Source organism: Phyllobates terribilis, unplaced genomic scaffold, assembly GCF_046119375.1.
Source record: "Phyllobates terribilis strain yellow unplaced genomic scaffold, ASM4611937v1 Scaffold_7__3_contigs__length_470593459, whole genome shotgun sequence".
Lineage (NCBI taxonomy): Eukaryota > Metazoa > Chordata > Amphibia > Anura > Dendrobatidae > Phyllobates > Phyllobates terribilis.
Genome location: NW_027362767.1, coordinates 262,512,015 through 262,524,613, shown reverse-complemented (window position 1 = coordinate 262,524,613; position 12,599 = coordinate 262,512,015). Strand labels below are relative to the sequence as shown.

Here is a 12,599-nt window from a genome sequence, read left to right as displayed (position 1 = left end):
GTCAATCACTGACTGGAGGATTTAGCGCACCAGCCACAAGTGAATCACAAATCCCGCCCATCGGCGACTGTTACGTGATCGTGGGGCGCCGATGGGTTGTGATGACAGCTGAGGGTCTGCAGAAGACCCTTGTGTCTGTCATTGTGAAACTCTTCATAGGAGATTGTGATTTTTGTGGCGAACGCAGCTTCAAGTCTCCTAAGAGGACTATTGAAGACACTAAACACTAAAAAAGTAATGTTAAATATGAAAAACATTAAAAATAAACACAAGTTCAAATCGCCCCCCTTTTTGCCCCATTGAAAATAAAACAATTCCAAAAAAAAATATTAAATACATATATTTGGCATCGTTGCTTTCAATGTCCAAACTATCAAAATATAAAATAAATTAATCTGAACGAGAATAAAAATCAAAACGCCAGAATTAAAGTTCTTTTTGGCCGCCACAACACTGCAATAAAAGACGATCAAAACATAATATCTACCCCAAAATGGTATCAATAAAGGGCGCAAAAAAAAGTAAGCCATCACCCAGCCCCAGATCCCGAAAAAATTATAACACTACGGATCTCAGGAAAATGGCGATATGAGCGAAATTTTTTTTTTCTTACAAATTTCTGAATTTTTTTCCACCACCTAAATTTAAAAAAAAAAAACTTGTACATATTTGATATCTGTGTACTCGTACTGACCTGGGGAATCTTATAGCCAGGTCAGTTTTAGCATATAGTGAACATGGTAAATAAAAAAAAAAAAAATTTAAAAAAAAAAAAACAATTGTGGAATTGCACTATTCTTTTGCAATTTCACCACCCTTGGAATTTTTTTTCCCTTTTTCCAGTACACTATATGGTAAAATCAATGGTGATGTTCAAAAGTACAAAAAACAAGCCCTCTTACGGCTATATTGATGGAAAAATAAAAAAAAGTTATGGCTCTTGGAGGAAGGGGAGGAAAACATTAGGGTGCAAAAACTGAAAATCGTTAGGTCATGAAGGGATAAAGTGGTGAAAAAAAAAATTCTGATTCCCATAACTTTTTTTTCATTTTTCAGTTGATATGTGGGGGCGCTTACTTTCCACTTTCTACATGTCTAGCTGATGTATGTTTGTATTGATACCATTTTGAGATGCATATGGTGTGTTTTTAGGGAGATGCGGTGACCGAAAAATGGTATTTCGAGCGTTTCGATTTTTTTTTCCCCTCATTATGCCGTTTACCATATGGGTTAATTAATTTTCTTTTTTGATATATCAGACTTTTAGGCTGTGTGCACAGATTGCAGATTTGGTGCAGATTTCCTAGCAAAACCTGATGCCAGCAAAGTGAATAAGAAAGCTGAAGTGTCATGCACACGTTGAGTATTTTTGACTTGCAGATTTGGTGCAGAAAATAATCTGCAGCATGTCAATTCTCTGGGTGTTTTTGCCTGCGTTTTTCACCCATTGCGTGCACTGAAAAAACACAGGGAAAAACGCAACGTTTTTAAGGCTGTGTTTTCCTGCCAAGAGAATGCAGAAATGATGATGAAATTTCTGCATACAAAATACTGAACGTGTGCACATACCCTTACAGACGTACCAATATTAAGGCTGGGTTCCCACGTAGCATTTTTCAAGCGTTTCCGCTGCGGAATTTCCGCAGCGTAAACGCTTGTTAAACGCTAGGTAATCCGCACCCCATGGTCCCCAAGGGGATTCCGCATGTTCTATGCACATGCTGCGGATTTTTCCGCAGCGTTTATGCTGCGTACAAAAATCCGCAGCATGTCATTTAATTTTGCGGAAGCGCAGCGGAAATCCCGCCATTGACTTGCATTGAGACGCATAGAATGCGTGTCTGTACATTTGACAAGCGGCTTCTATGCGTCTCTATGTGCGGATGGTACCCAGTTCTGGAGGAGAGGAGACTCTCATCCAGACCTGGGTACCATTGTACCTGTAAAAAAAGAATAAAATAACAAATAAAGTTTATACTCACCTTTCTGAAGGCTTCTCTGCATGCCGGCATCGCTGAAGGACCTTCGGTGACGTCACAGTCATGTGACCGCAGGCCCTTCACCGCTCTGTCTCGCGATATGCCGGGAACCAGACAGGAACGAGCGCTGCAGCCACGCCGGGGCCTCGGGGGTGAGTATAGCTTTATTTTATTTTTACGGTCACACTGTATAAATCCATGCTGTTTGCATGGATTTATACAGTGTGACCTAGTTGTCAAGCACTTTCCAAGTGATGCTATCGCCTGGAAAGTGCTTGTCAATCTGCATGCGGAAACGCATGTGAACCCGCATGTGGATCCGCATGTATTCTGCAGGAAAAACGCATGCACAATCTGCATGCGTTTTTTCTGCCAGGGAGATGCAGAAATGCTGCAGAAATTTTCTGCTTCATTTCTGCATCGTGGGCACATAGCCTAAGTATCTTTGATTAATTTATTTAATTTTTAAACAGGGAAAAGGGGGCTGTTCAAACATTTGTGGTGTTTATTTACATTTTTATTTATTTTTGTCCCTATAGGGAACTTGAACCTGCGATCATTTGATCACTTATTCTATGTACTGCAATACTAGAGTATTATAGTGTTCCGTTAGGTCTAGAAATATTTAGACCGTGTCACACATTTCGGCATTTTAGCAGTTTACCAAAAGTTAATCAAGGCACAGTTATATAATCAATATGGGCTTAAAATGCAGACTCTGAGCTTTAGGCCACAGTCACATTATCAGTATTTGGTCAGTGTTTTGCATCAGTATTTGTAAGCCAAAACCAGGAGTGGCACAATCACAGAAAAGTATAATAGAAACACGTCACCACTTCTGCATTTTTCACCTACTCCTGGTTTTGGCTTACAAATACTGATGTAAAATACTGAACGTGTGAACGTGGCCTTAATATGAGGATATTCGCATTATAATTAGAGTAAGGGTTTAGGAATTACAGATCTTTAATATTTATCTTTAATGGGCTGCATAGGCTATTCCCTCATTAATTCATCATCAATTAAGCAGGTATAAGTTCTGGAGCTGATTCCAGGTGTGGCATTTGCAGTTGGAAGCTGTTTCTGTGAACTCACAACATGCGGTAAAGAAGCTCTCAGTGGAAGAAAACAGACCATCATTGGGCTGAAAAAAAAGAAAAGAAGAAATCTATCAGAGAGATATCAGAAATGTTAGGAGTGGCCAAATTAAGTTTGGTACATTCTGCAAAAAAACAGTGCACTGGTGAGGTTGGGAACTCAAAAAGACCTGAACGTCCACAGAAGACAGCAGTGGTGGATGATCGTAGAATCCTTTCTTCACATCCACCCAAGTGAAGAACACTCTCCAGGAAGTAGGTGCTTCAGTATCTAAGTCTACCATAAGGCCCACCTATTTGGTCTGTATTCAGTCAGTATTTTTTCTCAGGAGTGGGAGCCAAAACCAGGTGAGGAACAATCAGAGAAAAGGTATAATAGAAACAAGTCACCAATTCTGTATTTATCACCCACTCCTGGTTTTGTCTCCCACGCCTGAGAAAATATACTGACCAGATACTGATAGTGGGGCCGTGGCCTAAGAAGAAGATTTCATGAGGGCAAATACAGAGTGTTCACAACATGGTGCAAACTATTAATCAGCCTTAGAAATAGAAAAGGCCAGATTAGACTTTGCCAAAGAAAAATCTAAAGAAACCCCCCATTTCTGGAAAAGCATTCTTTGGACAGATGTAACTAAGATCAACCTGCACCAGAATGATGGGAAGAAGAAGGTATGGAGAAGGCTTGGAGTAGCTCATGATCCAAAGCACAGCACATCCTCTGTAACACACGGTGGAGGCAGTGTGATGGCTTGGGCATACATGGCTTCCAATGGCACCGGGCCACTAGCGTTTATTGATGATGTGACTGAAGACATAAGGAGCCAGATGAATTCTGAAGTGTACAGGGCGACACTTTCTGCTCAGATTCAACCAAATGCAGCAAGGTTGATTGGACGGCGCTTCACAGGACAGATGAACAATGACCCAAAACATACTGAGAAAATAACCCAGGAGTTTAAGGGAAAGAAGTAGAATATTCTGCAATGGCCGAGTCAATCACCAGATCTCACCCCCCATTGAGCAGCATTTTACAGGCTTAAGACAAAACTTAAAGAGTAACTGTCGTCTTAATTTTTATTTCATAAAGTAATAGTGCACATGAAAATAAGAAACTTTGTATTATATCTGAACAGGGAAATCTGTTTCTTTCTTCTCCTGGACTAATCAGCCACTTTTCTTGAGAGCCAGTGGCTGCACACATTAGGCTACTAAAGATTAACAATGCCAAACGGGTGGATGCTGTTACAAGGGAGATGCTGCCTGCATAACATACAGCCCTGCTATACCCCCGATATAGGATGTGCTCCATGTTAGGACCCATGTGCACATGACGCCTCTTTTGGGTTGTGTCACGGGACAATTTACTTACTCTGTCCATTTTGTTTTTCAGGCCCAGGCGATATTCCTCCCCTGTGGGCACGTCTGCTGCTGCGCCAGCTGTGGAGATGCCCTCCAGACATGCCCCTTGTGCCGCAGAGACATCAGCCAGCGTATACGGATCTACCAGAGCACTTAAGATCAACCTTAGAGAGGAGGCCGCTTCTGTCCTCCCACGTAACACTAATAAAGGAACAAATTTGGTTTTGAAGGCCGAACTGTTAGGTCTTAATCTGCGATGCTCGCTGCTGGGTGCGCTGCATTGTAGATTACGGCCATGTATGTCTATAGTGATGCTTATGTCCGCACTTCTAGTCTGCCTCCTGTGGATAGTCACAGCATTGCAGGGTCTGGTGGCCGTTACGTGGCCACGGTCAACCTTTATATACTCCTCCATGTCCTGAGTGGCTTTTTTATTAGGTCATTTGTGCTCCATAGTCATCCTACTGAAGGTGCCGGAGGAGGGTTACACGGCGAGACACAGACCTTAAAGCCATTTCTATAAATGTCATTTTGTATGTAAATGTACGTGTACCATAGATTAATTTATTACGTTGTATGGCAATGTGAACCATGTCCGGCACTCATAGCAATTTACAGCCCGATGTCATGAGCTTCCTTCACCTTTGTACTACTACTCCTATGTGGCGCTGCTGTGTGGACACCATCATGCTGATTGGAAGACCCCAAATTGTAGGATCAGTAAAAACGCACCACAGATGACAGGTTCCCATTGGGGGCGCTAGCAGGCACTGTTATGTAAGAGAACGCGCGCTCTGGGAAGTCATGTGACCTGACCGATGACGCCTTTGTGTGAAAGGTCACATGATGTTTCTCCGCCAATCGTTTAAGGCCGGTGTGCGCTTGTACCGACCACCAGAAATGCACTTTTGGGGATATTTACATATAATCTACACTCTTTAGGGGGTTCTCTCCATAGGACCTATGCGTTTTGGGTTTTTGTTTTTTTTTGGAACCACAAGCCTTAATGGGTGAGGCCATTGAACACGGTAAACTCAGTGTCAGCGCGACAAATAGTGATAGATGAGGTAAATAGTGATACTGTGAGGCCGGAGCGGCATATTATCGCATTATTGTACCATGAGGGAGAAAAATATTTTATTATCAGGTGGTCATGTCCAGACATTCCTTATTATATCCCTAAAGGGCTAAAATGACCCGGCCTTGTTGTGGCCTAAACGCCCAGAGGCTGGTAACCCATAGCAACCAATCAGAGAGCAGCTCTTAGCAGTGTGGGAGATTGGTCGCTCTGGGTTACCAGCCTCCGAGGCAAACTAGGCCTCGGCCTCATCAGGCCCATCTCTCCATCTTGCCTTATAGCCTTTGAACCCTTTTGGGTCTTGGGTTATTTGATGCCCATAATCACCATGTCTGTTTTTAAATAATTTTGCTATGACTTTTTTTTATCATTATCAAATTCTTTTTTCTTTGTTTTTATGGAAATGTAGACAAAAATTTTAACCAAGTTTAGTCATTAAGTTCTTCCCTACAATGTATTCAATACCTGGTTTATAACGATGCCCTGCAATACCTGTGAATTAGATGTTGCCCACGGCAACCAATCAGGTCCCAGCTTTAATTTCTTAGAGGCGCTTTTGAACTTTAAAAACAGCGACCTGATTGGCTTTTATAAGAACCAGCACTATCGCCATTTTTCTGATTCACTGGGGCTGGAATTCCAGGCCGCATTTCGCATGCATATTACCGGTCTTAGGGTCGGAATTTGTGCATTTCCATCAGGGGTATTAGATGGTAAAAATCCAGCTAAGTCCCTCTACAGCAAGACGTACAGTGGGGAAAATAAGTATTTGATACCCTGCCAATCTTGCAAGTTTTCTCACCTATAAAGAATAGAGAGGTCTGTGACTTTTATCGCAGGTACACTTCACCCGTGAGAGACAGAATCTAAAAAAAAATCCAGAAAATCACATTGTATGATTTTTACATACTTAATTCATGCAAGAAAATGCAAAATAATTATTTGATACAATAGAAAAACAGACCTTAATATTTGGTCCAGAAACCTTTGTTACAATTACAGAGGTCAGACGTTTCCTGTAGTTCTTCACCAGGTTTGCACACACTGCAGCAGGGATTTTGACTCCTCCATACAAATCTTCCCCAGATCTTTCATGTTTCGGGGCTGTCGCTGGGCAGCATTGAGTTTCAGCTCCCTCCAAAGATTTTCTATTGGGTCCAGGTCTGGAGACTGGCTAGGCCGCTCCAGGACCTTGAAATGCTTCTTACGGAGCCACTCCTTAGTTGCCCGGGCTGTGTGTTTCAGGTCATTGTCATGCTGGAAGACCCAGCCACAACCCATCTTCAATGCTCTTACTGAGGGAAGGAAGTTGTTGGCCAAAATCTCACGATATATGATCCCATCCATCCTCCCTTCAATACGGTGCAGTTGTCCTGTCCCCTTTTCGGAAAAGCACCCCCAAAGGATGATGTTTCCCCCACCATGCTTCATGGTTGGGATGGTGTTCTTGGGGTTGTACTCATCCTTCTTCTTCCTCCAAACACGGCGAGTGAAGTTGACACCAAAAAGTTCTATCCTGGTCTCATCTGATTACATGACCGTCTCCCATGCCTCCTCTGGATCATCCAGATGGTCATTGGCGAACTTCAAATGGGCCGAGACATGTGCTGGCTTCAGCATGGGAACTTGAGTGCCCTGCAGAATTTTAATCCATGACGGCGTAGTGTGTTACCAACTGTAATGTTTGAGATTGTGGTCCCAGCTCTCTTCAGGTCATTCACCAGGTCCTCCCATGTAGTTCTGGGCTGATTTCTGACCTTTCTCAGAATCATCCTTACCCCACGAGGCTAGATCCTGTATGGAGCCCCAGACCAAGGAATATTGACAGTCATCTTGTGTTTGTTACTTTTTCTAATAATTGTGCCAACAGTTGTTGCCTTCTCACCAAGGTGCTTGCCTATTGTCATTTAGCCTTTCCCAACCTTGTGCAGGTCTACAATTCTGGCCCCGGTGTCCTTCGACAGCTATTTGGTGTTGGCCATGGTGGAGAGATTGGAGTGTGATTGAGTGTGTGGACAGGTGTCTTTTATACAGTTAATGAGTTCAAACAGGTGCAATTAATACAGGTAATGAGTGCAGAGTAGGAGGGCTTCTTATAGAAAAACGAACAGGTCTGCGAGAGACAGAATTCTTGCTGGTTGGTAGGTGATCAAATACTCATTTCATGCAATAAAATGCTGTTATGTAAAAATCATACTATGTGATCTTTTTTTTTTATTCTGTCTCTCACGGGTGAAGTGTACCTATGATAAAAATTACAGATCACACAATTCTTTATAGGTGGGAAAACTTGCTAAATCGGCAGTGTATAAAATACTTATTTTCCTCACTGTAGGTGTGGCCCCCATCTTTAACGGGGCCGTCTTATGTCTCACCCATGACCAGATAATGAAAATGTTGGGAGCTAGGACTAGACTGCAGGAAAATCATTGACCGTCCAGTTAAACTGTGCAGGAAGAGACACGGGGGACCAGTCACGTCCAGATGGGGCATGTGGGGGGATTTTTAACATGTCATGTACCATGGGGTATAATGGGATCATGTTCCTGAAATTGATGTATATATGTATGGACTACTACCCCCATCAGATCCTCTCTGCCACACAGAAATAGATAACCCTCGTGCATCGGTTTCACATCTGTATTAACATTGTAAGAGGATATCCGCAAATTCTACACCTGTCCTTATAATAAAAAGTGCCTTTGCATGGAGACTGGAGCGTGTGTTTTTCCTAAATAAAAATATTTAAAGACGTTTTTAAAGATAAAGAAAAACAGCGCCACCCCTGTCCGCAGGTTCTAAGTGGAATTGTAGTTCCCACGCATTCTCATCAATAGGAACATTCTAGAACCAGTGCTAATCAGATGATAGGAGTAGTACTACAATACCCATCAAATCCAGGCAGTCACATCAGACCTCTATCTTGGCAGATAGGGAATTCCCTCTAATGGGAACCTAATTTATGTCAAGGAAAAGTTCTACAACTTTCTTAAAAGATTTATTTTTAAATCCGGCCTATTTTCACTAGCTCTGTTTGCTGTCAGTGAATGAACATTCCTCTTTTTCTACCCAAAAGGCTGACAAGGAGCTGGATGAGCCACAACGTCAGCACTAAGTGTCAGGTGGGCCGGATCACTGCAGACCTCCTACTAGCTGCCGCCATACCCAGCGTCTTTTCTAGTTAGTAGAAGCCAAGCTGTGACGCAAGTCATGGCACGGCGCGGCCTACTAATCAGATGGGGCACCTAGGATGCCGACCAGTAATAGTTTGAGGGCTGTGCACCAAGGTGCTGTGAATGGTTTAGCTCACCGGTTTGTTAACTGTCCTTATCACATACCACTGCTGAGGGTTTGTTACTATTACATCCTCTAGACAATCCTAAGTGAGCTAAACAGCAAATATATGATTTTCAATGTCTCTGTTTGCTGACAGCGAATAAGAAAATTCTTGTTTATACTCAGAAATTGAAATCCTGTCCTACACTACTCGCCCAGGTGCAAATCTGAGGATAAAAGTGTGCTTCACAAATATTCTGCTCACTGTCAGCAAGCAGAGATCTTAAAAATGGTAAGGAATTGAGACGTAAAGTACACTGCTCAAAAAAATAAAGGGAACACAAACAACAGAATATAACTCCAAGTAAATCAAACTGCTGTGAAATCAAACTGTCCACTTAGGAAGCAACACTGATTGTCAATCAATTTCACATGCTGTTGTGCAAATGGAATAGACAATAGATGGAAATTATTGGCAATTATCAAGACACCCTCAATAAAGGAGTGGTTCTGCAGGTGGGGACCACAGACCACATCTCGGTACCAATGCTTTCTGGCTGATGTTTTGGTCATTTTTGAATGTTGGTTGTGCCTTCACACTCGTGGTAGCATGAGACTAACTCCACAACCCACAGAAGTTGCTCAGGTAGTGCAGCTCATCCAGGATGGCACATCAATGTGAGCTGTGGCAAGAAGGTTTGCTGTGTCTGTCAGCGTATTGTCCAGAGACTGGAGGCACTACCAGGAGACAGGCCAGTACACCAGGAGACGTGGAGGGGTCGTAGGAGGGCAACAACCCAGCAGCAGGACCGCTACCTCCGCCTTTGTGCAAGGAGGAACAGGAGGAGCACTGCCAGAGCCCTGCAAAATGACCTCCAGCAGGCCACAAATGTGCTTGTGTCTGCACAAACGTTTAGAAACCGACATCCACAGATGGGGGTTGTGCTCACAGCCCAACACCGTGCAGGACGCTTGGCTTTTGCCACATAACACCAGGATTGGCATAGTCGCCACTGGCGCCCTGTGCTCTTCACAGATGAAAGTAGGTTCACACTGAGCACGTGACAGACGTGAGAGTCTGGAGACGCCTTGAGCACATCTAGGACATCATCTCCTTTAGTCCAAGTCTGGGAGGAGATCCCACAGGAGACCATCTGCAACCTCATCAGGAGCATGCCCAGGCGTTGTAGGGAGATCATACAGGCACTTGGAGGCCACACACAATACTGAACCTCATTTTGACTTGTTTTAAGGACATTACATCAAAGTTGGATCAGCCTGTAGTGTGTTTTTCCACTTTAATTTTGGGGGTGACTCCAAATCCAGACCTCCATTGGTTAATAAATTTGATTTCCATTGATGATTTTTGTGTGATTTTGTTGTCAGCACATTCAACTTTGTACAGAACAAAGTATTCAATGAGAATATTTCATTCATTCACATCTAGGATGTGTTATTTGAGTGTTCCCTTTATTTTTTTGAGCAGTGTATATTAGAAAGCTACATAACTTGTCACTATACGGTCATATTCAGTTCCTGTATGATGTGAGTGCTAGTAAGGACACACACTAGAAATATACACCAAAGCAGAAAAACTGACCCTTTCATTGTTTTTGCAGTAACTGATATAACTTGCCCTTTATGTACGAGATTAACCCTGTTCCTCCTGAGCAGTCAGGACACCAGCGGGCACTGCAGCCAAAGTCCGGCACACCCCACAAATACCCAATGCAACTACTCCCATCCTAATCCAATGCAGGAACACATACTTCTGTTAGTGATAAACCCACCGGCCGTGCCCTGTACATGGATTCAAAGTCCACGCAGCAAAGGACAAAACCCAGCACCACAAGAAGGTTGGAGCAGTCATTCCCTAGACGCCTCTGGAGAATCTGCCTCTGGAGCACCAGGTCCTTCCTGAGGTGGACAGTACTCGGAGATAGACCCATATTCTACATGAAGAATGGAAGCAATGCAGAGTGGAAGACAATTTTTGGAGATGACCGTAGATCCATAGGTCATTCATGATCTGGCTGGAGAAGGATCAGGTCATACATTAGCACTGCTGAGCAGTGGGACTTTGTGATTCCTTAATTTCTCCAGCTCCTCCAGAAAGATTCCTACCTTCAATTTCCGGAGATTTCAAACTTTCTGTTTCGGCCCTCCTGAGTTGTGGAGATCATCACGTACTTTTCGGTGATGCTGTTTTATGGGACTATAAAGATTTGTTTTGATAAACTTGAGGTTCCAGACATCCAGTTGACACCAAAACCAAGGTTCACCACCCAGAATTTGGCCATCAAAAACCCCAAAACATCTCGTCTCAAGGCATGGTGACATGTACACGTGGAGCAGGAGACGCAAGTAACGAATGGGATGTTCATTAATTAAAGGAGAATTCCATACATTTCGGGCAAGTAGATCCTAAGTGAGGCGGGCGCCATGGATTTGCCAACGTTGGAGGCCCAGATCGTGGATAGTCCTGGAGAGTGCACCATATGCTATGAGATTTACAAGACATCGTCCAAGTCAAGGTCACCAAAAACATTACAGTGTGGGCACAACCTCTGCGTGCACTGTCTCCGGAAGATGGTGTGCCATAGCTTACTGTTGACCTTTGTGGTTTGCCCTTTCTGTCGCAAAGTCACCATAATACCAGATGAAGGGGTGCAAGCCTTGAAGACTGACGAAGAGACCTTACGCCGAGCATCAATGGCCACGGTGGCCAGCAACGACTGTCAGTCAGAGGCCTCTGGTTTCTCCAGTGGCAGAAATTCACCATCTTTCTCCGATGACCGCATGCAGTCTCCCCGACCATCCATCTTCACGGTCAGCGAAGTTATGGTCCCTGATGAAGGCCAGCTATGGGGAGGCAGGTACATGCAAGAAATTCGAAGCACCTATCTCTTAGGTATCACACGGAGGGTGGCACTTTCTGAAGCCCACCCCTCGCCAAATCCGACATCTATTTCAGCAGACAGTCTGAGACTTTGCTTTGCATTGGGACTTATCGTATTACTGGCCTGTGTTTTCTTTATACTTATCTTCTTCAAGTAAGCGGACGGTAAGGGGAGCAAGAGAAGTAAAGAGGCTACCGAAATCACAAGTCAACGATGACATGAGCAGATCATTAGTTGCACCAAGGTCTACTCCACCGGACGATGCATGGTGTACGGAACAAGCAGAACTCATGTAGTTTATAACCTTTATGATAGTAGCATTGATCACTGATACCACCTATACACTATTTAACCCATTACTTACCCATCACCCTTAGTGGCGGAATCTGAGATTCATCCATTCACAGACTATGAAGTGAGATTCTTCCACCTCTGCCAGAATGAAGTAATAAGCTGGGCGTTGGGGGCTTCCATGTATTTTTGATCACATGATTCACATTTTAACATGCTCTGTATGATTGGTATGAGATTACTTGTAGTGGAAAAAAATGGTTATGTATTAAAAGTGAACCTAAGACAAATAATCTCTAAATTATCCAGGATTTTCTCAGACCTGTTCTCATGATCACAGGGGGTCCCAGGGATCAGTAAATTATCTCCTAGCAATGGGTACGTAGATCATTGCTATCTTGGGAAAACAACTTTGTAAGTGGTTGTCCTAGAGAGGTGAGCGGCGCTGATGACGTTGCATCAGCAGGGACGACATCAAGCGGCGCTGCAAAAATGAGCAGCACTGGATGACCCTTTTAATATAATTGTATTATACAAAAAATCAGATTAAAAAAAAAAAAAAAAAAAAAACTCCATTCCCAGAAAATACTGGACAAAAAAGTTTACATTGAAAATG

The 12,599-nt window shown here is 43.3% G+C and overlaps 1 protein-coding gene across 2 annotated transcripts in view; it reads left to right on the top strand.

Moving 5' to 3' along the window:
- LRSAM1 (leucine rich repeat and sterile alpha motif containing 1) overlaps positions 1-8,227 on the top strand; it is a 46,926-nt gene extending 38,699 nt beyond the window's left edge. For both annotated transcript variants that reach the window (XM_073640565.1, XM_073640564.1), the window contains one exon: positions 4,470-8,227. In XM_073640565.1, coding sequence (XP_073496666.1) covers positions 4,470-4,595 — 126 coding nt within the window. In that variant the 3' untranslated portion in view covers positions 4,596-8,227. The remainder of the gene's footprint in view (positions 1-4,469) is intronic.
- Positions 8,228-12,599: the final 4,372 nt, after the last annotated feature.